Below are 26,552 nucleotides of genomic sequence, written 5' to 3'. Positions count from 1 at the left end.
CTGTTTTCCTGAAAAGATCAAAACTGTCTTCCAGCAGTTCTGCTGACAGATTTTTTTTTTTTTTTTTTTTCCCCTTCTGGGCCATTGGGTCTTCAGGATGAAAGGCTACAACAGCTCTTAGCATGAAGAGCAAGGTTTTTTTCACCTTGTCTGTTCCCTTGAAACATTTGATACGTGTCCTGTTTAGAGGAAAAATAGGTGAAAGGCCAGTTGCATTTGAATCATGTTAATTTATAGTGCTGCTGTTTTTAAAGTAGCTGTTGTCTGGTTAAAGATGCTAAAATCTGCTTTTTAACCAGCATTGCTTTAAAAAAGCAGAGGGTGGGTCATATTTTCATTCCCTCCTGACACTGGTCACATCTGTCCTGGTGGCTGCAAGGCCATTCAAGGCTGCTTGACTCTGACTTCCAGCACACTGGTTACTGTAGAGGAGAAAACTGCATGAGGGTCTGGGAGTGACACTGTTTATGGCTGCAATGCACAGACAGAGGTTGTTCAGGAAAGGAGTTAAAAGCTTACCTACAAAGTGTGCATGGTTTGTAGGTTTAGCTATATTGTGGCATGTTTCCCATTTTCAATGTTTGTTGAGAACTACATCCATGGGAAGGGGTGCAATGAAGGTTCCCTTCATATAGCAAAACAACTAATTCCCAATAATTTGGAGATTTCCATTAAAGGCTGTGAAGCTTTCTGGAAGGAAACTAGTCCTTCTGTCCTTACTTACGGGCTTGTCTAAACAGTTAACCTCATCCAATTCCTTTATTACATGAGCAAGTCCCTGTGAAATGGTTTATTCTCTCAGAATAAGACTGTGTGGAGTTTCTTATCCCCCAGATTTGAGCCCTAGAAGATGATTTACTTACTTCCCCCCTTGCAGGGCTGCACAGACCCCCCTGGGCTGCAGTGTGAGTGTTTTACCCTTGCAAATGCATTGAGTGATGTCCTTTCCCGTGTGCCAAACCTCTTCCCTCAGGACCTGCAGGTTCCTCAAGCCCCTCAGTTGGCCTCTGAAAAAGGAAAAGAAAGAAAACCTGAGGTGCCAACCAAGGCAGGCTGAGTGCTTGAGGATGGGAACAAAAGCATAAAACCTAATATATTCTGCAAATTAATGTGGTATTCTGCTGAGTACTCTGAACTTCAGACTTGTATTCAAACAAGTTTTAAAAGATGTCCATTGTAGAAGATGGTTGCCTATAGGTAGCAGTGTCAAGACTTAAAAGGGAAGCGCGAGTGGACACTGATAAATTTTATAGAATAACTGAAAAATATACAAGATACAAGGAAATTATGTTCCTCCCTGAAAGATAAAGTAGGGAAAATTGCTATGAGTCTCTCTGGGCATCTTCCCAGCGCTGAAGTTTCCAGCATTCTTGCAGCAGGAGCTGGTTCAGGGTTGTGACACTGAGTGCTTGTTCAGATTACAAGTCAACAGGTTGCTTGTCTCCAGGTCCTGGCTTGCAGCAGGCATCAGATTGTTGTGTGTGATCTCTGATAAAGGCTGTGAAACCAGAGCTGCCTGATCCTATTGCAGCCATGGCCTTGTATACTCATATGCAAGTAATGGCTCCTGCAAGCATCACCCGGAGATGGAGGTTAGGGAACATGGATTTGTGCTCAAAGCAAACAGAAGGAGAGGCTGCAGAGCTGGCAGATGAGTAGAAAAGTGAAGTTGCTGAATGTGTGGAAGCCTCAGGTTCCCATCTGAGCAAGCTGCCACACAGAGCAGGATTTTTCCCTTGGTGTCTCTTTACCTCTTGGTCAGTGAGTGGCCAAAGACAGAGTCCTTCCTGATGCTTTGGAGGGAAGTGCATTTGCTCTTTGTATTGTCTGTGCTTTTCTAAACCCTCCGCCGAAGGAAAATACCTCAGTGATAGCTGTGCCTGAGCTCTTTATACTCACTGAACTGTGTACTGATGTGGGGCGAGCACAAGAGTGGGCAAGGGTGGCACGTGGTTGCTTTCAGTCTTAAAGATCTTGTCCAGCCAGTGACAAACTTCAGGGCTGTGAATCACTTGTGTTGGTAATATTTGCATATTTTAGGCAGACTTGCTGCACTGTGTGTTGTGCAACACTGTGAGAAACTTTGGAGCTTGGAGGGAAGCACAGCTGGCGGTGCTGTCAGACACCTCTGTGCTCCTGGTGCTGAAAGCTGAGCTGACAATTTAACTCTCTTCAGGCTGACTTAATCTTCTTGACGGGATTGCCAAAAAGCTGGGAATGGCTGGTAAGCTGGAAAGCCTGCACACCTGGCCACAGAGGCAGGGCAGCCTGGGCTAGTGGAAAGTGTTGCTGCCTGTGGCAGGGGGGTGGCACTGGATGATCTTTAAGGTCCCTTCCAGCCCAGATCTTTCTGGGATTCTCCAGAGACCGTAACCCATGCTTAAGCCCATGCCTGGGTTTTGCAAGTCCTTGGAGGTTTTCCTGGAGAGGGAATGTATTCAGGAGCAGACTGTCTGTGCTGGTTTGGGAATACCTGTGTATGCTGTGCTGTGGGCACACCTGAGCTCACCTGTTCTGCATGTTCCCTCTGTGCACTTGGCTTCAGATTACCAATAGATTTATTTATTTGAAGGGGTGATGGTGCTGTTTATTGGCCTCTAGTGCTGAGGTTCTCTGTGCCATCCATCTGTACCACAGCTGATTCCTGCCAGACCTGTATGGCTACCTGGATTTGGAGTTGGCCTTGTGTAACACGTTGAGGTCCAGTGCACAGGCTCAGAAGGCTGCCAGTGGAGTTCTCTTGCTGGGAAGCACTGACTGCAGTTCTGAGCTCTTGGTTGTTGTTTTCCTCCATCTCTAAGTGGTGAAGGTCAGAGTTGGGGTTTTCAAGTAGCTACAGCCAGAAATGTAGGAAGGAACTAGTCCAGAAGGGAGCTTCTGAAGGGGGAGCTCTGCATGTTCTGCAGTGGAACTTGTGCATATGGGAGCTCTCGGTTTCTACACAGTTTCTGCATATTCCAGTAACTAAAAACTGAAGGTAGAACTCCTTTTTCCTCTTGCAGATGGGATTTATAAATAAAATAGCTGAGTTTATGGTGAACTTACTGATAAGACCAGCAGGTGAGTTTCCTTAGTGAGGAGTTTCTGTCTGGGGGGTCTGATTTTTCTAGTATTGATAAAACAGAGTGCTTAATACATCTGAACTGCTACCTGGTATCCTGTTAGGCACCAGAGCATGAAAATCTGGGCCCATGTTCTCAAACATATGGGAAATGACTCTTCAAGTGGTGTGATTCCCACTCTGGACCTTCTCCTCAGAGTGCAGCTACTTTACGGTGTGTGCTGCTGTTGTGGTTGTGTTTCTGGTCTTCAGGGGCAGCAGGTGCTTGTTGCTCACCTTGGTGAGCACAGCGATCCCTACAGTGCTCACTGGCAGGAAAGGGGATAGCTATGGGTCATCTTAATGTAGGGAAACCTACACTTAGTAGTGGTTTGGGAATTTTTGAAGTGTGCTTGCTCTCCAGAGTTTCAGGTTGTGCCTTCTGGTTTGCTCAGTTTTTCTTCTTGTTCCCTGGTACCTTCAGGGAGCCAACAGGTGAACACCCCTCTGTCCAGGGGCTGCACACTCCAGATGCCAGTGGGACATGGCAGGACAAAGTCTGACTGAAACCTGCTTTGCCAGACTGGGAGCTTTCACACTGCAGAAGCAATTACTATTCAATGACATTGCTCTTTGCACTTTATTGCTCTTACACCTAACATTAACTAAGGATTGTTCTGATCCTTACAGAGAATGTACGTTGTATGTGGGAAATCTAAATGTCAAATAACTTAAGGTTTTTGAAACTCTTTTGGTGTACAGGAACCAAAGCCTTAAGCACAGTGGTTCATTCTGGCAGGAACTGCTGAATTAAACCATAAAGCAATTCTCTGCTTGGATTCTTGAGAGCATTATTCCTCTGATAACAGCTTGGATAAGGAACTGCAGGATCATTTGCTCATGGGAGCCCATCTCTAACTTTAGGAAGTGCTGTTGTGCTTTCCTCTGTGTTCAGAGTGCTACATGTATTGAGAGTCAGTTCCTGAGATGGAACTGAGGGAAGAACAGGCAGCCTGCTAAGGCGAGGCTTCCAGAGATCGTATGAATTCATACTCAGTTAAAATTTCCACTAAATCATGTTCATGCTACAAAATCATGGCAGAAGTGAGCAAAGAGCTCAGACTGAAGTCTGTAAGAGAAATTCCAGGGTGCTTTTAGTTTAGAAGGGGTACTCAGCCTCCCAGTCCATTCTTGGCCACTCACTGAAATGCTGTGTGCACATCTGTGCCTGCAGAACTGGCATGCACTGGTGCTCCTGTGGAAAATTTACCAGCTTACCCAAAACCCCCATTATAGTTGTATCAAGATGTTTCCTTCAGCACTGCCATAGCATTGAACTGTCCCTGAATTCTGAACAGGGAGCACTTCTGAAAGACTCCAGCTGAATAGTCCTGGGGGAGACCCTGTTGTACCAGGCATGTGTTCTGCCAGACAGCAGCCTGGGAGGGTGCTGGATTTGGGATGTCCCCCTGGCTTTCTGGCCAGCTGGTATTTAACACAATACTAATATTTGTATTTTAAATTGGAATATGCTTGGGTTCCAGACCTTGAAAAAATTTGGCACCTGGGTGTGAGCAACTCTGAGGGGGTTCAGGAGAAGGTGGGAGGAAAAGGGCCTGGGCTCTGCTGTTCCCAAGCCAGCTGCTGTCCCTGTGGATGTGACATGCATGTGCCAGTGCAGAGAGCAGGCACAGTTTTGTGTTCTGTGTTGTGCCAGCCTCATCCTGGGCCACTCTTCTATTCTTCCTTTGAGCTCAGCAGTTGTGACTGCTGTCCTCTGTCCATGGATCCCATCACAGGAGTGCTAGCTGTGTTACCTTGTGCAGAGCACCTGTGGTGCTGGAGCACTGCCAGCACTGCCTGCCTGCTGTGAGCTGCCAGGGCAGGCACATCCTCCTGCAGTCAGGGGGCTGTGCTGGCATCAACTGTGTCCCAGGGCTGGCCTGCTGGATCTGAGAGGTGACTCACTGCTGTTACACCCTCTCCCCACAGATAAGGCATTCCTGCTACAGGGAGAAGGAGGCCCAGCTTCCACCAGGCTCTAGAGCAGCTGAGTCAGATGTCTTGTCAATTAATGTAATTAGCAATTAGCTGAGGAAATACCTTCTCTAACTGTCTTCGTGGTTGTGTCTGTGAGTGGCCAGAGTAGGAGGGGATAATCTTGTGGTACCCAAGGGAGGTGGCACCTCGCAGATTCTCCCAGGTGTGTTGTAGCAAAAGTGCTGACATTGCAGTTCCATGGAAATTTCCTGATGGGGATGATGCAAATTGCTGTGAGCTTGCAGTGAAATAACCCTGCAAGTGCTCTGTTGCTCTCTTCGAGCCTACTCATGTCTATGTTTCCACAATTAGATAACTGGCCACGCATCTGTTTACAAAGCAGTATCCAAAATAATGTGTTGCTGTTCTGTTTCCTCAGCTGGGCTATGTGTCATGATTACAGCTAAAAGAATAGAATTGAATTCCTTGCTAAAAGGGGGTTGTTGGTTTGGGATTTTTTTATGGATGTTTAAATGCAAAGCTGTGTTCCCCATCTCAAGCCTTGGGCTTGTGGGTATGAATCTTGTCTGCTGCATGTCTGGGACAGGAATAGAAGCACCCCTGAGAACAAGATTCGTTGTTGGTGTGATGGTGCTGCTGGAGGCACCAGCCATAGCATGTGGAGAATGGGCACTGTGGGAAGCTGCTCTGCCTTCCTGAGAGGCCACAGGAGGCTAATCCCAAAGCAGCTGGCACCTGCAGTGGGTTTGGGATGCTCCTGGAGCAGGTGGAGCCCCACCCTGCAGCAGTGTGTGGGCCCTGTGGGGGAATGGCTGCTGGGCAGCAGTGCTTTGGGCCCTGTGTGTTCCTGGGGTGCCCCAACCCTGTTGGACTAGGGTCCAGCATCTGCCAGCTCTTCAGCAGCATTGTGCCATTGGAAACAAGAGAAGTGACACATGAAAATTAAAGGTTCTTGTTTGTTGTTGTCCCACCTCTTTGCCTCCTGCAGTTTACTATTAATTTATCTTCAAAAGCATTTGTGGCTGCTTTTGGCCTTGGAAAGGATGTTGGAGGATAAAAGACATTTTTTCTCTATCATACAGGGACAGAATTGAGAGCAAACTTTTTTTAGGTGCACTGAGTAGGACAGTTATTCCTGTAGTATGATCTGCAGGTCTCCAATAACCTGGGCTGCAGTGGGAGCTTAATCCCTCTCTGTTTCCAACACTGGACTGGACTTCTCCCTGCTGGATCAGTCTCTTGCTGACAGCAAGTTCGCTGTGTTGATCCTGCTTGGCTGCCAGAGCCCTATGGAGGAGTTGTCTGGTGGAATCATCCTGTTCCACTGACCTTCATCTTCAGTCAGTGTCTGTCTCGGCTTCTGACACGGCCCAGATCCAAGCCACTTGACTGGGCAACTCTTCCTCTGAAACTGGGCCTCTGCTACATAAACACCACCAGTGATTACTTGAAAGTGCTTTACAGGAAAGTGTAGCAGTGGGATTGGGTAAGTTTGTTTCCCAGTGTAGTGTCACAGACATCAGAAGTGATCCCAAGTGCATAGTACAGGGTGACACTGTACAGGTGACACTGGGACGACTGCATGTGCTGAGGGTCTGTGCCTGGATATGCTCTGTGCTTCACCCTGGAGTGACAAGAGCAGTGTCTTTCTGTCCTTCCCAACCATGTGCCCCCATGGTGGCACCATGTTCTGCTGTATTTTGCCATAGTCTGAGGGAGGATTCCTTCTGGCAAACAAACCCCTTGAGCAGATAGTTGGAGACCTGCTCCTTGCTCCCACCTTTGTGTGCCACAAGCTCAGTGCTGCTCTGGGGCTGTGTCGGCGCTCGCTGTTGGGTTATTTTTGGCTGGTGGTTCTTGTTTTACGAGGCCACTTCAGGTGAAAGTGCTTGCTGGACTCACCCCAAGTAGCTGACACGGTCAGTCTGTCCTGGGGGGCCACAGGAGCTGTTCTGAGCAATGCCTTTGAGCTGAGCACAGCAGAGATCGAACTGGTGACTGCCCTGGATAGCCCTGCATCCAAAGATTGGCATTCTGCTGTTCCTAGGAATTTCATCCTCCAGCTGGTCTGGGGGTTGGACAACTGGCAAGACAAGGAGTGGCTGCTTGAATGCAGTAATGCATTCCAAGTCTAAAATTGTTCCCAGGCCAAGTGTGGGGAAATGGCCAAGTGCAGGAATAACTCCAGTCTTCGGGCAATCTTCACGGTTTGGCTGGGATTTTCAGAGAAGTGTAGAGATGGGATTTTTCCTGGAGAACTGGTAGCACCATCTTTTCCTTGGTATGTCAGCACTCAGGTTTTAGAAATCTTGAGCTGGTTCTCTCTAAAACCATTTTGGCCTTGTTTGGGTGAGGAGCCCATCTGCCCTTGCAGGAAGAACTTGCCCTATGTGCTATGGAGCTGTAGCAGCTGCCCCAGCACTGGGTCTTGGGCTGGGAGCAAGGGAAGGGATGAGTATGGACATGGGGAGAGCATTGAGAACCTGCTGAACCTCAGAGTGCATTCAAAGGCTGGCACACAGCTCTCGGGCAGGGTTGGAACTCTGAAGACCTGTAGCCAAAGCCCCATTAACTCCTATCTGGAGCATCACTTGGACTGGTGTTTTCTGTTAGACTGAGTCCAGCAGATTTCACGTTTTTGCCATGGCCTCACCATGCTTCCTGGTTAGGTCACTTTAAAACTGACAAACGTACTTCTTTGGAGCAGGGTCTTTGCATTCCTAAGAGCCCCAGAACTCCTTGTGGTGCCTGCTGTAGGTACAGGTGCCTGAGAACACCTGGAGTGTGCTGGGAGGGAGAACTGAAGGTGAGCAGGAAGAGGGAGCATTGCGGATAGGCTTCTTTCAAGGCTGCTCATGATCTGTTTAGAGCTATGGAATAGCTGAGCTGGTGTGTTTTCCAGCAGGCTCTGGGAGACCAAGTGAAGGTGCCTTTTACCCTCTGCCAATGCCGAGCTACAGGTCAGGAGAAGCCAAAATGCCTCTGCTTCACCTGCTGGTTGGTACTTGGCATTTACAGGTGAAGTCTTGGGAGGAAGCTTTTTGGAATATCCTGCAAAATACCCTAAGATTTCTGAACGTGATGTGAATGGTTTTGATTTTGTAGCTGGAGTTATGCAACTGCTAAGTTGAAAGGAGTGGAGGGGGAGGAGATCACTCATTTGGAAACAGGAATAAATATAAGCAAGGTGGGAAATGAAACCAGGAAGTCTTTCAGCACACTGCTTCCAAGGGAGTAAAATGGTCTGTTCTACAGTAAGCAGGTTCCTGAAACCAGCAGGGAATGCTCTGGTGACATTCAGTGCTGTTGATGGAGGCTGGAGTTTACTGATAACCCTCCTTGGAAGGCCAGGGAGTCATTGTCACATTCTGAATTCCAGACAACGGGACAGAAGGGAGTAGGTCCCAGTACCATGGGAACAGCATGACTAAGCTAGTGCCTTCAGCTCTGTGACCTAAAACTGAGTCTACTCACTAGATGTGGTGAATAGAGCTGTGTTCTGACCTCTCCCTTGTGTCATTTTCCTAGTTAAGTCTCAGATCCTTGGAATACCTTCATGGCAGGTTCTGCAGGCTGGAGGGGCTGGGTGTGTGGGCAAACAGGTACTGCACCCCTGAATGCAAACCTGCTACCCATACTTGTGGCTAAATGGTGGTCTGGGCTCTGAACTTGAAAGCTTATGGGGACTCTTTGGACCTGTGAACCAGAAATGTGGTGTTTTGGAGCCTGCAGGAAAAGCAGACCAAAGCTGTGAAGATGAAGACACGGTGGTGGCTGGAAGCTTTGTCGGTCACTGATACTGGAGCCTCAGATGAGCTTGGAGAAGGCTCTGAGTGCACATCTGGGATCTGTTGTGTTCTTTGATTTCAGAGCTGGGGCTGTACAGCGGCTCTTTTGTCAGTGCCTGCTCGATTCCTGAAATGAAGTATTCTAGAAAGTGCTGGGTTTGCTCTGGATACCCCGTCCCTTGGGGCATCCATTGTTCAGGGAATGCCTATGATACTTGAAATTCTTAGGGAATCAGAGCTGGGGATTCTTGGCCTCTGGGAGAAGTGTGAGCAGTGGCACTGGGGACACATGGCTCTGCTCCTCTGTGTGCCTCTGTTACCAGAGAGTAAAGCTCTGTGCTCTGCAGGGTTAATTCAGGTGGGAGCCCTCGGCGATCCAAGCAATGAGCACAGCTTTCCAAAGCTTCCTAGCACCCTACCCAAAGGGAATAAAAGGTTGGAATATTTGCTTAATTGCCTGCTTTGAGTCTGAAGACTTCCTTTCCTCTCCAGATCAGACTAGACTGTACTACAGCAGCTGAACCACTGTCAAATTTAATGCTAATGGAGAGGGAGCAGCCTGCTACAGCCTTTTCTGTGTTTGTTCATGTGATTATTTTTTTTAAATCTTATGGATAATGCCATGTTAAACAATTAAATAGAATATGGAGTAGCTTTCTCCAACATGCAAAGCTTGTCCTGTGCCTCAGCCAACAGAAGTTTCCCAGCAATTTTGACTTTGATTCTTCAGTATTAGCATAATGTTACCACATCTTGGTTTGTACATACTTAAGGGAGGAAATAGCTTCAGTTGAATCTGGCTATTAAAACTTCTTGATGATTGTAGCTTTGAAGATGTAAATCTTGGGTGCTGGCTGCCTGACAGCCACTGTCCAAGTGGAAAGAGTGTTGACTAAAGGCTGGAATTTTTCACTGTGAGATTAATCCAGCCTTATGCCTTCCCATCTCCCAGCTGCAGAGACTGTTCACTGCTGTCTCCTCAGCTGCTGACACATGTGCTTTCCCTGGCCCTATGGCTACAGGGTGGGGTTTGTTTTCAGCTTACAAAGAATCCCTCGTCATCTGGGTGTGGGGAGGGTTTTTCATAATGTCCTGGGAAAACCACCTCTGCTGCTCCTGGTGGCATCACTAAATGCTTGCCCTTGCCTAAAACAGCGGAATATCTTCCCACGAGCAAGGGAGAGTAGCAGATTGCCTGCTTCAGGTAAAATTTGGGGTACAGTAACTGAAAACTGTGATAAAAATCCTGATGCTGAACAAAGAGATGGAGAAATTAGTTCTTACGTTGAGGGGGTTTTGTTTGCAGTGACAGTGGCAATTTCTCAAAATTTTAGGTGGGCTACATAATTGTTGGTTGCTTGTGTTCTCAGAGATGGAGCAATTCCCTGGGAGTCCCGTTTTTGCTGGGGACCTCAGTAATTGCTGCCATCAGCACAGACCTGTTCCTGTTATCACACTCTGTGCTGACAAGCTGCTGGATGCCATCAGTGTTTTCAGCACCCTCTTGGCCAGCTCTTCTGTGAACAGTGTTTAGTGACACACTTAAAATGATGTCCCCTCCACCCCGCTTGCAGGACTGTCCATGAATGGGAATGTGCCAATAATACCTCAACAACTGGGTAGTGTTGGCAAAACCTTCCATGAACCAGGCTGTGGGCTTGGTTGTCCCAAAGCTTTGGGTGGGATTCTGCTGTAGGGGAGCAGTTCCTGTTCCTGGAGCTGTCAAAAAGTCCTGGGCAAAGTGATTCCTGGTGGGCTGGGAGGAGGTCCCTGGCTTGAGAGTTGTGAGGAGTCCCACAGAGTCACAGTGCTGTTCTACCGTGCTGAACTGACACACTCACCTTTCTGAGTGTCAGTTATTGCACTTACTGTTATGCTCAAGGTGCATCTCACTGCCTGTGTGTGGAGAAATTGAGATGTTGTCTCCTGTGACGTGAGCGAATGCTTGGGAATGGCTGGATTTGGGGCTTCAGCAATCAACATAACCTAAAATAGCCCACTGGAGCTGCTGAGCTCTGACATCAGTAAGAGATTTGGTTTGCCATGGTTTCCAGGCATTTCTGGCCATATGGATTTTGACTGGCTGTGACTTTGAGGAGGTGTGTTGAGATTCCCTGGACTTCTGCAGTGGCAGGGAAGCAAGTTAAAAGCATCCACATATGCCATCCTCCAAGTTATGTGGTAGTTCATGAAATAAAGTGATGGTGAAGGGAGAAGGTATTTCATGCAGTGCATCATTAGCTGGTGGAACTTATTTCTGCAGGAGATTCTAGAAACTGCTAGCTTAGAGAAAAACTAAAAACATCTCCCTAATTATGCCAAACTTGGATGATTAATGCTAGTACCCTCAGTGCTCTTAGGATTGACTGCAGTGGTGGGTGATGGAGGATTTGCCATCATTCCTTATGTGTCTCCTCCCCAAGCATCCCTTCCTCCCTGCAGTTAGCTGCTTTGCAGAGCAGCCAGATAACATCCCGTGTGGAGGAAGGATAGGGGAGCAGCCTGTGACCTGGTGGCAATGCCTAATTCCTGTCTGCTTCATATTTGTGCCCTTATTCCATGTCTGTGCTGGATAACCCTGAGCAAACCTTGCAGAAAGGGCAGTGTTAAATGGAGGGGGACACAGGGACTGGTCACTGCTGTGGGATAGGAATTCTGTGGCACCCAGTTCCCTTCCCCTCTCTGCCTGTTACCCATGGTCTGGCATGTCCCATGCCTCTCTCCTAGAGACACTCAGGGCTGCAGGGCCCAAACCAGCCCAGACACAAAGCTGTAGGGTGCAGTTGGCAGGACAGACACTGCAGTCTCAGAGCAGCAGAATCGATATTTTGGGACTGCCACAGTGAGTGTTTAAAAGCAAGGAGGGATAGGGCCTGCCTGCAATAAATGCCATTCCTGAGAAATACTTACTTGAATGCAAATCTCTACATATCTTCAGTTGTGTTTTCCCTCTCCTGTTGTGCTCTGACATGCTAGCTGATGGTGTTAGAGCTGATCTGGGCACTGTGTGGTTGTGCTGCTTCACTGACCACCTGTGTGTGGGGTCGAGTCTAGCGATTTCTCGTGCTGCTCCTGAGCTTTATTTGCCACATCTGGGTGAGATGCTGCAGCCCAGGTTCCCTGCATCAGGATGATGCTTCAGTGCATCAGCAGAAAGGATTGCTACTCTTGTTGTGTCAGCCCCTTTTCAGCACAGCTTGTCGCACTGTCTGAGGAGCTTTTAGCTGATACATGGTAGCTAAGCTGTGGTCCCTGTAGTTCTGAAGTGATCCTAGTATTTTCTGGAGCCCTGGGAGTGGTAGGTGCTGAGCTGCTGGGCAGGCTCTGTGATGTGCTGTGTGCTCCAGTCTCTCCAGTCCTGCGTTCTCCTACCTGCCACTTGCTGCAGGAAAGTCCACGTGACCTGTTCCAATGCCAGGGGCTGATGGAAGTGCCTGCTCTCTCTAGAAATCCTCTGTGGCACACATGATTCAGAGCTGAGCCCCTTGCTTCTGGCCCTCTGAAGAGAACTGGCTGCTCTGTGCAGATGTGTAGGCAGGGTATTTGCAGGGCTTCCTTGCCTTCTGTAGAGGCAGCAGCAGCAGTGTGGGTTCTCCGTGTTCCCTATTGCCATGTTCCAGTTACTCTGTGAACAGAAATGTTTGAACCCCTCCATCCTGGCATCCCCACTGCTGCAGCCAGGGACCTGCTCCCTCCCCCTGTGCCTGCCATGGCTCCGGCTGGGGTCAGAGCCCTCTGGAGCTGTGACTGAGGAGGTCCTCAAAGGAGGAGGAGGAGTGTGTAGCAAACAGGCTGCTGGCTAATGCAGCAAGTCCTGGCTCTCACAACTTGGTGGCTCCTTAGCACTCTGGGACCCCATTTCTGCATTCTCTGCACAAAACCAGCAGGGAGAAATGGTGTGGCCTTAAAACCCAGTTAGGGTTCTGTTGCCTGGAGCTTTCTACTCCTACAAAACCTGCCATGAGATCAGAATTCCAGTGGCCCTTCTCCCATGGCCTCTGCTTAGCATCCTGTGCTGCAGGGTGCCTGTGTCTAGGGGTCTGGCTGGGGAAGGGCTGTGTGTGGCCACAGGGATCAAGCTCCAAGCCTGCCTGGGTGGGCTCTCAGCTCCTCTGGCAGCCCTGGCTGTGCTAGAGGAACCAGACAGGATCTGGCAACAAGAGGAATCACGGGTGACTTTCTTGTGCCCACCTGGCAGGACAGTCCAGGTGCTGATGGGGACTCCTGGTGCAGGGTCCTGAGCTGAGTATACACCAGGAGTGTGTCTGATCAGAGATCCCAGGGCTCTGTGACCTTGGGCTCCCATTATCTTTGCAGCTTCACCTCTTCGGTGTGAAAAGCATCAGCCCCTCATTAGTGAGGGTTTTTGAGCACATCCTGGGTCCCAGCACAGAGCAGAGGAGCACTGAACTGCTGGGCCATCCCTTCAGCCCAGCCCCTCCGTGGAAGAAGTGTGTGCCAGCACTAAATGGGCAGTGAGCTGGCAAGGCACTCTGTCCCTGGGGATCAGCCCAGCACCCCCACTCCACCCATCAGAGATGCAGTTCTGCTCCTCTGGCACCGGGCTGATGGCTTCTCTCTTCCCAGTCAGTGACTTCTTGTGGTGGAATGATTTGGCTTGGGGGTCTTGGTGGTTGTTAATGAGTTAACCCCTGGGGCAGGGAGAGGCAGGGAGTGCTCCTTTTGGCTGCTGCCCTGTGCTGGCTGGGTTGGAGACCTGTCTGAGGCCCCAGGACAGAAGGACACTTGCTGGATGTCTGGCTGGAGCAGGGTGGAGCTGCTTACCATGGCTTCAACTCGCCTAAAAACCCCTGACAATCGCTTTGGGGAGGGTGGAAAGAAATCAGTGTCTCCTCTAACACACACAGCAGCCCCAGTGTCAGCTGCTGCAGCTGGGTTTGGGAGTGCCTGCGGCTGTCGTCCCCTGCAGCATCTGCTGTGTCCCTGCTGACTCTGCAGCAGGCTGTGCTGAAAGGAGGGATGGTCAGATCTGTCAGGAGCCAGCAGTGTGAGGTACTCTATTTTTAACCCCCAACATTCTTGGGGCATGTCTTCTGTTGCTTCGTGCCTCTAAATTTGTGACCTTCTACAAGTGGCTTGTTTTTTTTGAAAAAAAAGCAACCTGCCTTGCCTTCCCAGTGTAATAGTTCTCAGTGTATCAGTGCTTATTATGATTTCTGTCCCCAGGAATTCCAAATTGGAGAATTTCCATGATGCTTGAACTTCTGGTACAGTGAAAAAGCCAAAGTCCCTCATGTGAAGAGTTCACAACCCTCAGCCCTTCTTTCTCTGGTTAAATGTTTCCTCCAATGTACAGGGACTGGGTCTGTGGTTAGAACTGGCTGCTGGGGCTTATGCAGCCCTGAGTGCCCCTGTGCCTGCCCCAGGCATCCCTGGACACCCAGTGTGGTGGCTCTGAGGTGCCCAGGGCTGCATCTCAGTCACAGCTGATCAGAGAACACAAATGGTTGTACAGAACATTTTTCTGCTGCGTTTCTGGATGAGAACTCTACTGTTAGTCTACAAACACACAGCTGATGTTCAGGAGGAGCCTTTGCTTCTGCATTTGCTGCTGACTGCAACATGTGAGAGACGCTCCCTTGAGTTTGAGGTCCTTTTTCCGCAGATATGTCCAGTTCCTTCATTTCAGGGATACGCAGGAATATGCTGTACTTGGCAGTGGTCAGACAAGAGCAGGGCTGTCCCTTTTTCTCTAACACCAAATACTAGATGGATACATGGGTGATAAAATACTGTCCTGCCAGCAGAGTCTTTGGGGTGTACCGGAGTGCTGTGGCCAGGGTGTGCTGGACCTGAACAGGAGCGATGGGTAACAAATCTCTCACAACTGTGTGTGCTCACTGTACCAGCACTTGAAAGTGTCTCCCAGCTGGGCAGCAAAGACCTATTGGCACAGGTCTGTTAATGCTGTGACAGCCTCTCTGGCTGCTCAGGGAGGGCTTTGAGGAGGGCTTAAGACTAAGAACTGATTTCTTTGTGTAACAAAATGCTGATATGCAGTCTGTGCCAATGGGGAGCTGCAGTGTGGGGCTGGATGGAGGCTGCTCCCAGAGGAGCCTCTGTGGGAACAGTGCTACTCAGGAAAAGCATCTCCCCTCTTTGTGCGTATCCAGCAAGTGAATTGGTGCTGTTCAGGGGGAAATAGCCACTTCCCATGGTTCAGGAAAAGTGACTGGGTGTCATTCTGAGTGAGGGCAGCTCATCTATAGTGCTGGTGGGAATAGGTGCAGTGGTTGGAGTGACCCTCCTGCCTTGGAGTGCCAGAATGTGACCCCAGCCTGCTGCCCCTCACCTCTCCTTGGTCCCTGCTGCAGACCCTCCTGCCCTTTGCTGTGCTCCCTGACAGTGCTGGCATGCTCCTGCTTCTGCCTAGAGCCCCTCTGTGTGTGTCCTGTGTCACAGAGCCCAGGGCCTGAGTGTCTGTCCTGTATGGTGGGAGAAGTGACAAGCCTGCAGTGGTCCCCTTGTCCCAGCTGCCATTTCAGCTGTGCCCAAGCACTGCTGCTCTGCCTGAACCATACTGGGGCGGAAAGCTGAGGATGGAGAATTTGAAATTCTCCTCTGACCTCCTTCAGAAGTACTCAGGGTGATTTGGGTGTCTGGGCTGGGTTTATGCTGGGCTGTCACAACAGGTGAGAGGACTCTTCCTGGTGCTGCTGCCTGGGAGGAGCTCCTGGGGAATTCTGTGTCCTCTGACTCACAAGCACAGCCTGGCTTGTTTAGGGGCTCTGTGACAAGCAGAATCACCTGGTGAAGCACTCATTATGTTCCTTGGGATTATCTGAGAGTTTCAGGGCTCTTCTGGGCTGGGCACTCTGCAGGGCTCCCTGGGTACTACCATGGAGGTGGCAAACGGTTTGGACTGTGCCCTGGGGAGCTGCTTGTGCCAGGATGCTGCTGCTGTTGGGGTCGCCCTGCAGCTGGGAGTGAGGACTGGCAGGAGAGCCCACAGCCCTTTCCTGGCGCCCTTCCCTGCCTCCCACAGCCCTGCCATGCGTGTCTCTTACCTCTGTGTAGTGTCAAGGTGAGATTTTTAGTTTTTCAAACATCACTGTTACTGAGATTTACAAAGGGAAAATACTGAGATTGGAGATATTTATAGCATTTCCATGAACTACCTCTCTGAACAAATGCAGTCACTTGACTTCACTTTCTGGAAGTTGTTTTGTTTAATTACTATAAAACTTCTTTTAAATCTACAGCACTCTAAAGACAGTCATTCTGTTAGAGCAAGAGGTGGCATCTTCACAGGCATTTCCCATCGTGTCTAGATGGAAATATATGGGAACCATATGACTTTTCACATGTGCACATAGTGATAGGACAAGCAGGAATTGTTTTAAAGAGGTGAGATTTCGATTAGCTATTAGGAAAAAAATCATCCCTATGAGGGTGAGGAGGCTTTGACGCAGGTTGCCTAGAGAAGCTGTGGCTGCCCCATCCCTGGTAGTGTCCAAGGGCAGGTTGGATGGGGCTTGGAGCAGCCTGGTCTGGTAGAAGGTGTCCCTGCCCATGGCAGGGGTAGGAAAAAGATGAGCTTTTAGGTCCCTCCAACCCAAGCCTCTATGATTTCTGACTTGTATGATTTTCCTGTTGACCAACAAAATTTCGATAGGTTTCTCAGCAATGCCTCTTAACTGGTGCAAGTATCTTGACCTTCAGTGTGCAGAAGGAGAAAAATGAAGTTGGAAGTGATTATTGTGAACCATAAAATCGATGTGTCCATATTGTCTTTGGTATGAATTGTCACTGAGGCTCATTTTCTCTTGGACTCTCTACAAATAAAACGTCCTGCATTTCATTACAGCTCCAACCTTGGAGTGTTCCTCAAGCTGATGAAAATCAGAGGTCAGGTTGCTTGGAATGCAGCTGTTACAGTTCCCTTTGCTATTGGAAGCTGCGTCCCAAAGCAGCTCCTTCTGGTCCTGTGGCAAAGGCCAGCCCAAAGCCCTGCAGCTGGAATCTCCAAGGGGATAATGCCAGTGATGCCATTTGCTGCAAGATTATTCTGTGGTTGTTTTATTTAAAAGGCAAATGAGCTTGCCTTGTAGGAGAGATTATTTCAGAACATTCCGCTTTTATGTGTGAGGAAATGAGGTTGTTCCTCCAGTCCTCCCTGTGGGGAAAGGGGGATGCATGGAGCAGGACTGGGATATCAGCCAACCCTGATGTTTGAGGGCAAGGGGACTTGCCTCCACAGCTGACTGTGGCTGAGGGCCTTTGAGGTGATTTAACAAAAATAAGGATGGTTTGAGTAGGTCTCTGAGGTTCCTGGAATGATTGGAAATGTCACCAGGCTATATTGAATCAGCAATAGCAATGGACCACTGGCTCTTGAGGCCAGACACACTTGAGGGCAATTCTCAGACTTGAGAATTGTCCTCAATTCTGACCCCAAATACCTTGGCTGTGATCCTCAGGTACTGAGCAAGTACCAGCCTGGTGGGGTGGGAACAGGGGCTGGATTTCATATTCTCTTGTTGCTCTACTTTTAGTAGAGTGCTTCCAAAAAGCAAACACCTTTGGAAGGAGAGGGAGAGGATCTCAGCATGCCCAGCTAGTTTTAGAGGGCCCAGAGGGCTCTCTGGTATAAGGTTCTGTGGCCAGCTCCTCTATTCAGGGCTGCATCCTTGGGGATTGCCCAGGCCCCTGAGGGCAGGTGCAAGGTGCTAATTTGGAAACATGCTGCTTTCTAAAAATAATTACAGAAGAAAGACTATAAACAAACATCCTCCCTCCCAAAATCAATCATCCACAGCATACTGTGAGTTCCAACTGCTTGCTGAAATAAGCTTTGGAAGAACCTGTGAGCAGGAAGAGGCTAGTGCTGCAAAACTGGAAACTTAAGCACGAGTTCTATGTTCTCCTGTTGTTCCACACCTTTTTTTATTCTGCAAACTGAGCTGATGGTCCTGCAGAGTGAGGTCCTGCTCCAGTGCCCGCAGGAATTGTAGTTTCCCGTTGCAGCACAAGCTGATCTTAAGATGTAAAAGGCTGTACCTCAACAAGTCCAGAGTAGATCCATGCCTGCTGAGCTGTAGCCCTTTGGAGGGGTAAGTCAGCGACTGGAATGCTCCCGACTGGTGGGATTGGCCTCAGAGCCAGGAGGGAATGCTGCCTGCTTCTCGTATGGAAACACTGGGATGTTCTTGTCTTCCTCAAGATTTGTCTCCTCCTACAGATGCAGGAAGCACTGAACCTTAGTTCAGCGTTGTGCTGAGGGCCAAGGACAGACTGTTCTGGGTGGGCTTGCTCTGACTTCAGCTTTTGAAGCCCATTCTAAGAAGGTATGGTTCTGTCTGAGTTTGCTGGGCAGTCAGAAGTTCTGTTTTCTGTTTGTGTAAAGGGCTTCAGTGGGGTTAATTTGCAGTTGCACTAACTAATGCATCCCTAGTTCTTCAAAGCTCCTGATCCTTTTGTGTTTGTCATTTACTATGGTTCTTAGAGACTTACTTTTGTAGCTCGGATATACACTTTGAGCACAGATACATGAACAGGGATGGGTTTTGTTGGTCTTCGGTCTTTCCCTTCCAACAAAACCTGTGCTGCCCTTCAGCCAAGCCAGGTGGCACCAAGGGATCCCAGGAACATGCCAAGGGGACACTGTGGTTTCCCCCTTTACCAGAGCAGCAAAAACAGTGTTCGTTCTGTCTCTTGGTAAGTGGACAATGTCTTTGGGTCTGGCTTACTGACCCTGGACACCACTGATCCTCCCCAGATGCTCTGTGCTGCTGTGCCCTTCCCTTCTTCTGCCTGGCTAGGCTGTTGGATGTCAAATAGCCATCAGTTTCCTTTCCTCAGTCCTGGCAGTTTCCACAGGCAACTGGGGGAGCTGGGCTGACCTCATGGTGACCGTGCCAGCCAAGGCCCACCAAGGGCTGTGGCACAGTCCAGCTCCAAGCAGGGACGGTGTCACAGGGACTGTGGGTAGCAGGGCACCATGGGCACTGTCCCTGGAGAAGAACGAGGGAGCATGTGGAGAAATTTATAACTGAAGGGACATGTGACATGCTGTCACCTCTGCCAGTTGGATTGCCTGGTCAGTGGCCACTGTGGGCCTAGTGCAGTAAACAGGAGTAACCTGTTGTTTTGGGATGTAGGCACAGCTGGCCCAGGGGTGCCTCTGCCATGACTCTGATCAGGCTTCTACTACACTGCCCTACTGGGATGAGGCTGTGTGAGATGAGTTTTGGGCCAAGGAATTGCTTTTTGGTGAATGATGCTCCACGGTCAGGCAGCTCTGGCAGGGGGGACTGTGGTCACTCTCTCACCAATGGAAGTCAGAGAGTGATGGGTGGGGGGATGTCTCCTGCTCTCCTGCCATCAGGAGAGCGTGCCTGAGTATGTGCTGGACTTGGTGTAGTGGCCTGAGGGAACTGGGGATGCTTTTGGTGCTTTCTGAGCTCCTGTGCAGATCCAGGCTAGAGGCATACTGGGTTGGCAGCCCTGCATAGGCCTCTCACTTCTCCTCTGGCAATCAGCACCATTGTGGTGTGCTGATCAGCAATCTCTGGGCACAGAAATGCTGCTGGAAACACAGATCTCCTCCTCTGTAATCCCTCCCCTTTAGTTCCTCCTTTGAAGTGGAGCTTTAGCTCTTAATATGGTAAATAGTGGGATGTGTAAATGCAGGTATGTCCACATACTGTTAGTAAGGCTCATGGGGCAGCTCTGTGATTTGTCCCCCAGGGAATGTGGCTCCCAGGGATGCTCTGAACTGGCAGATGTGGCATGGGGAGTAACTGCCAGATCTCTGGGACTAAGGAGGCTGTTAACAAGGGCTGGGGTGTGTTGGGGGGTGCAAGGGAAAAAGCAGTCTGGGATTGAACAGGACTTAATGGAGGAACCAAGTCTAGTGACTTGGGGAGGACCAAGGGTACAGGGGTAAGGGGGATCAAGGGGGTCAGTTGCTTGTAGGAAGGTGGCTGGTCAGTGTGTTTGTCCATGCCCTGCTCAGTGCAGTCTGTCCTGGCTGCACCAGCAGCTGGAGTGGGACTGTGGCCTCAGAGGCTTGTATATCCTGGCCAGAACTGAGACCTAAATATGGCTGCTGCAGCATCCATGTAGATTTTTCTGGTATTTTACATGTATTTTCACTGGTGGATTTCCATCCTGTCCAGCCGGAGACAGGAGCGGGTTGCGGCTGTGGCTGCTGTCCTGGTTTGTGTGGCCAGCCGTGTAGCTGTCCCTATGGGTGGGTTATGTGTTTTTTGAGACTGCTGGGCACACATCTCCTCCAGCTTTGCTGCCACTTGGATCTGGGGCCATGGAGAAGTCGCCTCACCACTTTTGGATTGTTGCATCCAGACAATGTCTTTTCCTCTGGCATGGAGCAGCTGGGCTTGTCAGGGGCTTCAAATGTGTGTTCCTGCCATCAACATCTAACAAATTTTATGGCTTCTTTCCATTTTTGTAGGAAAAACCATCACCCTGATCCAGACATTGAAACTTGTCAACTGATGGGACAAAGAACTGAGACACTTGGCTGTATTAGGACATTAAAACATAGGGCTTAGCCAAAGAATATTTCCCCACCGTGGAGGCTTACACCTGCCAAACCCCATAGCATTCCTGGGAGACTTTTCTATCTCTCTTCTCCATTTCCAGATTTCCACATGGTATTCCTTTTGACTTCTTTTGCAAGCTAGCTCTGGCTCTGCCTTCGCTTCCCCTATGCTTGGGTGTGGGTCCCCGGCGTGAGCTGCTGCCTGTGGGCTGGTTCTGCACCTCTGCCTCCAGCTGCTGCTCGGAGGCTCCTCTGGATGTCGTGACTGACCATGCTTTTTCTCTCTCTTCCACTGTATCTCTTTCCCTCCAACCTGTCTCGTGCGTTCTCCCTTCTTCCCCCTCCATCCCTGCAGGTTCATCATGCCTAGTGGCATATAAAAAGACTCCACCTCCCGTCCCACCTCGGACCACATCCAAGCCGTTCATCTCTGTCACTGTGCAGAGCAGCACTGAGTCAGCGCAGGACACCTACCTGGACAGCCAGGACCACAAGAGTGAGGTCACCAGCCAGTCAGGGCTCAGCAATTCCTCAGACAGCTTGGACAGCACCAGGACACCCAGCGTGACCAGGGGCAGCGTCGTGACTCCGGCCAGAGACACTCCAGAGTTACCTCAGAAAAATGCAACTTTGAAAAGTGACAAAGGGACTCTAACTAACGAAGAGCCTAAAGTGGAGAATATCCCCAAAAGAAAGCTATCATCAATAGGAATACAAGTATGGAATAGTTTGTTCTCCTTTGTCCCAGGGAATGTCCTTGCCCTATCCATTTAGCATGTGCCTTTTCTGTGACCGGGTGTGCATCTGAGCTCCCTTAGAATAGCAAGAGACACTCAGTGCCTTGTCAGAATAACTGCCTGTCTTCCCAGGGTGAGGGAAAGCAGCACTTCCCCTTAACAGCCTAGAAAGGACTAAGCTCTTTCAGTACAAATTTAAAATGTTTTCTAGAATAGAGGGACCATATTAACTGAGTGAATCCCTCTGAAGAAGCCTTTTGCTGCTCGTCTGCCTGTGCCCTGTACTCTGTATTGCTTCCCATCAGTCTACTCTTTGTCCATCATGGTTCTAGGGACAATTCTCCCCTGAGAGGTGGACCCTTCTGCTTGATGTCCATGTGGGAAGGGCTGCTGCAGTGCCAAATGGTGCCAGGCCTGTGGGCAGGAGGGAGCAATTCCTTGCTGCCTGGCATTCCCAGCAGGTTGGTGCTTCCCTTGCTGGAAGTATTTAACTGTGGGGATTGATGGAAATGAGCTGACAATAACACAATGAAATGAGAACAGAGTGAGTAGTGTAAATGTGTGCTTCAGTCAGCAAAATGCATCCTCTGGGGCTGTGCCCTCCTCTGGGGCTGTACCCTCCTCAGGCAGCTTTCTCAGTTACAGGTGGCTGTGAACTCTGGTTCTGTCCCAAGTGCTGGTTACCAGCAGAGGGGAACTTGGCCAGCGACAAGTGCAGGATCTGAGCTGTGAGCTGCTCTGTGTGTGCTGAACAAGTTCTCCATCAGCTTTACAGCAAGACCAGCTCAGCACAGGTGACAGTGAAGGCCTCTGCAAGGCTGGTGGAACAGAACACCTGAAAGGGCAGCGAGGGGACAGAAACACACTGGAGAGGCTGACTACCTTCCTCTGCTTTTCCTTTTCTGAGCTGGTTTTTAAGTCACCTGGATTTCTTTCCTAAAACCTTCTAACCCTCTTATCCAGGGCCATGGAAGGTGTCAATCCTGGGGAGAGAGGCTTTGCTATCAGTTTCAGTCACCTCGCAGTCCTCCCTCGGATGCTGTGGTCCCTGACTGTGTGGGATGCCACAGGCACAGGGACACAGCCCCAGCCGTGCAGAACCCAGGGCTCCTGGCACAGGTGGTGGCAGCAGCCTGGCAGGACACAGTAGCCTCATGCCTGTTCTTAGCCAGCCCTCCTGTGTGGTGTCAACATGCTCTGTGTGCACACTCCTGGTCTACTAATGTGGATTCCAGCCACAAGTTCTTGTGTCTGTTTTTGTCTGTATTTTTTTTTTTGTTCAATAAGGTTGACTGCCTTCAGCCAGTGGCAAAAGAGGAGCCTCCTCCACCAGTCACCAAATTCCAGTCCATCGGGGTACAGGTAGAGGACGAGTGGCGGTAAGTGAGATGCAACTTGTGCAGTTCCCTTTTACTTTAAATTTTGCCTTCCCCACTTGTGCTTAGGCCTTCTTCCGTGCTTTGTGCCAGTGAGTGGTGTTGAATGGGGCCCACGGAGAGCTCTTCCTCCACAGCATGCAGGCACTGCAAAAAGCACTTGTTCTCTAACAGCCAGATCAATGGGAGCTTAAAATTAAATACAAAATATTAAAATGCCAAGCCTTAATTACAGACATGCATCAGCCCTCTCATCTGAACGACCGATTGCAGTAAGCAAGCAACCTTATAATTCTGTCTGTCTGCGTGTGCGGTGTGTCTGTGTGTGAGGAGGGGCAGGGGGAGGCTCTGCTGTGGCCATGGATTTTTGCTGCCGGCCAGGCCGAGCTCTGCTTTTCAACGATGGCTTTTGATCCCTGCAGAAACAGCCACTCTCGCAGCATGTCCTCCAAACAGGACACAGACTCTGACACGCAGGAGCCCAATAACTCCAGCTGTAAATCATCTGAGAGAAGCCTCGCTGAGTGCCCCCAGCACAACAACTCTGTTGGTGTTGATGCCTCCACCAGGCAACCAGCCAAGCCCTCACAGATTAAGAGAAACCTCTCCTATGGAGAAAACAACGACCCGGCCCTGGAGCCTTCCTCTCTCCCACCTCCTGACCCCTGGCTTGAGAGCTCCTCCACGTCGCTGTCGGAGCCAGCGCAGCCAGGGCCCTGCCGCCGGGACGGATTCTGGTTCCTGAAGCTGCTGCAGGCAGAGACCGAGCGCCTGGAGGGCTGGTGCCGCCAGATGGACCAGGAGACCAAAGAGAACAATCTCTCTGAGGAAGGTGGGTGTGGGCAGCAGCCCAGCAACTCCTCCCTCAAGAAGGAGTTGGGACTCAGTATTGGGACAGGTAAATTGTGGCTGCCCCATCCCTGAGAGTGTCCAAGGCTGGCTTGGAGCAGCCTGGTCTAGTGGAAGGTGTCCCTGCCCATGGAATGGGATGAGCTCTGAGGTCCCTTCAAACCGTTCTGGGGCTCTGTGAAATTGCTGACAGCCCACAGAGCCAGAGCATGGAGATGAGGATGGGATAAGGAATGCTTTTTCCTTGGAAAGGGTAATGTAGCTACCTGTAGCAAATGGAGTCCAAAGTAATGCTGTGATGCAGCATAAAAGATGTACAGGGGATTGTGTGGCTTCTGGCCACTCAAAACTGCTAAAAGCTTAAATGGATTTAACCTTAAAGGTTAAATGATAAAAGCTTTCAGGGAGGCTGTGGGCTCACCCATTACTCTCAAAGAGGCAGGGGAAAGCTTAGCTGGCAGTGGGGCAGATGGAATAAAACTTCAGAGTTTGTTTGCTCAGTTCAGTTGTCTTTATAGCAAAGAGGAGGAGGAGGTTTCTTCACACGGGAAAGCCTCACTGAATTTGTGCTGGCTACAGCAAAAGCATGGAACAGGGATCACAAGGCCTGTTGATTTTATGGGGTTCAGTCCCAGCTGGGCTTGGGGTATTTTCAAATGCCTTGGCAAAACCTGGACTTTTTGTGGTAATCGTGCCTCTGGTGCATACAGAGTGGCTGGAGTGGGTGATGAGGCTGCAAAGGGCAGAATCTTTGTGTGGAACCTGGTTTTGATGTTTTTAAAACCTGAGAAAGGTGAAACAAAGGTGAGGTTCAGTTTTAGCTCACTGTCACTGCTGGGGCTCCAGGAGCTAATCCCTAAGCGGATTCCTTGAGGTGCTGCCCTGGCTGCCAGGGGAAGAGGCCGTGCCAGGGATCTCCGTGCCTCGGGGCTGGCCTGCCTTGACCTGTGGCAAGGAAAGACAGCAAGACCTGCATGGCATTGTTCTGTGAGTGCCAGGAGCAGGCTGTTTGATTCTGTAAGCACAGCCTTGGTGGATGGGAGAGCCCACGGTGTGCTTGTCCAGCCAAATTCTATCTCCCAAGCAGGCTCGGGCACAGCAGGGGCAGGACTCGGGGTGGTCCCTGTTGGTGATGCAGCTGCAGGCACGTGGGGCTCTGAACCTGCCTTTGGAAGGAAAATGCCCAGACTGTATTTCCTCTGATGAGCAGAGGAACATGTCCGTGCCCAGAGGCTGCTTGGAAAACCCATTGAGAGCAGTATGAAGTCCTGGGTGTTAAAAGCCTTGGCCTGTGTGATGATTTCTGCTGGTACAGAGAGGCTAGGGACTGGTCCCCTGTCACCTTTCCCCTGTGCAGGGCTGGGAGAGCAGGCTGGCATCTCAAAGCAGCTACCAGCAGACCTCACTGAGGCGATGCTGGTGGCTCCTCTGAGGGGCCTAGGGCAGTTTGAAGAGCTCTCTGCCAGTTTGGATGTTGTAATATCCTCAGCCAAGTCTGTGTTTGGCCTGCCAGAAGAAGCAATGGCAGACAAATGTAGTTCAAAACTTCTTGTTCCTGAGAGCAGTTGGTGCCTTGAGGATCTCTGAAATTCCTTTTCTGATGACTCCAGTGTTTCTTTGCTCCAGAAACACAGGAGCTTAGTGCTACAACTAATAGTCTGTTCAACTTAGATCTTTTTCTTCCTTTTTTTTTTCCCCCACAGTCTTAGGAAAAGTCCTGAGTGCAGTGGGCAGTGCACAGTTACTAATGTCACAGAAGTTCCAGCAATTCCACGGCCTCTGTGAACAAAACTTGGTGAGTCTGGATCTCTTTTTCCTGGTTTCTGTGAGATGATGCCTCTCTTTCAACAGCACTACAAGGACTTGGTCAGGTGTTAAGAGGCTGCTGTCCTGTGAAAACAAAGCCAGCACAGCCACAGCCTGCAGTGCCAGACCAGGGGAGGGCTGGGTTAGCACAGAGGTGCCTCCTGCTTCTGAAGGGCTTTTTGAGGCAAACCTCTGAGGCTGGGCCAGATAGGGGGGACTGTTTGAAAAGTCTACTCTTGACCACACACACATGCTCCCTTTGCATGTTTGGCTGGTGACACTGTCCTCAGGTCACTGGGAATTGATCTCTGAAAGGGAATGTGCAGTGGTTTGCCCTTGCTTGGAGCTGAGCTGGGCTAATGGGGATTGATGGAATCTGTGGTTTAGTTTTCCCCTCAATCTTTATGGTAATATGGATTTTGCAAATTTCCTCAGAGGTGAATTCCTCTTTAGCTGTAAAATAATCTTGGAGAGACTTGAGAAGCAGGAGAGGGGAAAGTGCTGATCCCAGCTGAGCAGCAGCACCAGCAGAGCTTTGTGTGAGCTGCTTGGATCTGATCCCATGCTTTCCAAGGCCCATGGTGGTGGTTCAGCTGTCTGGGAACTGGAAAAATCGTGTTCTTGGAAGAAACTTAAGCTACATAAAAATTTTCAACCCAACCTGAAAAGTACTGATGCTGTCAGGTTGTTTTGGGTGGAAATGTAGCAAAATAGTTTTTCTCATGACAGCTCAGTTTGACTCCTTGGAGTGCTGCATACCCAGGCATCAGAGCTGTGTATCCATTCCCATTACTTCCTTCCCTGAAATCAGGGTCTCTGTGGAAGAAACCAGTGGTTTTGGTCTGATTGCCATGCTGGGCACCTGCTGTTGGAGGTTCTTGCTGTCGGGCTAGTGCCAGCATTGGGTGTCTGGTTCAGGATTACTCTGCTGTAAGGATGATTCCAGTCAGGACCTACTTCCTGAGCAGAAATTATTTGGGCTGTAAATCATGGCTTTGTGTGTCCGTGCTTAGAGCTGGCATCTCCTGTGGGCTCTTACTGGGTTTGGTTGCAGGCAGGATGTAAAAGGGGTGAAGGTGCTGTGTTCTGCTGGGTGTGTTCTTTCTGAAATGGTGTTTTTAATGCTTCCTCTTCTAGAACCCTAATGCCAATCCCAGACCCACAGCCCAGGACTTGGCTGGATTTTGGGATCTCCTCCAGCTGTCCATTGAAGACATCAGCATGAAGTTTGACGAGCTGTACCATCTCAAAGCTAATAGCTGGCAATTGGCAGAGACACCGGAGAAAAAGGTGAGTGAGGGGCACTGGAGAGTGGCCAGAACACCTTGTACACATTTGGGGTGCCTGAGCTGGTTTTGTCTGCAAACAGTTGCTCTCAAGGGCTTTTGCCATCCTGCACTTGTCATCTCACAGCCTTGCAAGGCACTA

At 49.9% G+C, this 26,552-nt stretch overlaps 1 protein-coding gene across 8 annotated transcripts in view; it reads left to right on the top strand.

The window, feature by feature from the left end:
* Positions 1 to 26,552, top strand: part of DLGAP4 (DLG associated protein 4) — a 139,193-nt gene that overhangs the window by 110,122 nt on the left and 2,519 nt on the right. For 7 of the 8 annotated variants that reach the window (XM_033074872.2, XM_033074867.2, XM_033074871.2 and 4 more), the window contains 5 exons: positions 20,712 to 21,073; positions 22,381 to 22,472; positions 22,892 to 23,301; positions 25,022 to 25,113; positions 26,262 to 26,414. In XM_033074872.2, the coding sequence (XP_032930763.1) occupies positions 20,712 to 21,073; positions 22,381 to 22,472; positions 22,892 to 23,301; positions 25,022 to 25,113; positions 26,262 to 26,414 (1,109 nt within the window). Of the gene's footprint in view, positions 1 to 9,648; positions 18,138 to 20,711; positions 21,074 to 22,380; positions 22,473 to 22,891; positions 23,302 to 25,021; positions 25,114 to 26,261; positions 26,415 to 26,552 lie in introns of those variants that run through there. The other variant, XM_033074876.2, reaches the window with a different exon arrangement.

This window comes from Catharus ustulatus, chromosome 17, assembly GCF_009819885.2.
Source record: "Catharus ustulatus isolate bCatUst1 chromosome 17, bCatUst1.pri.v2, whole genome shotgun sequence".
Classification (NCBI taxonomy): Eukaryota; Metazoa; Chordata; class Aves; order Passeriformes; family Turdidae; genus Catharus; species Catharus ustulatus.
This window is presented reverse-complemented; position numbering and strand designations above follow the sequence as displayed.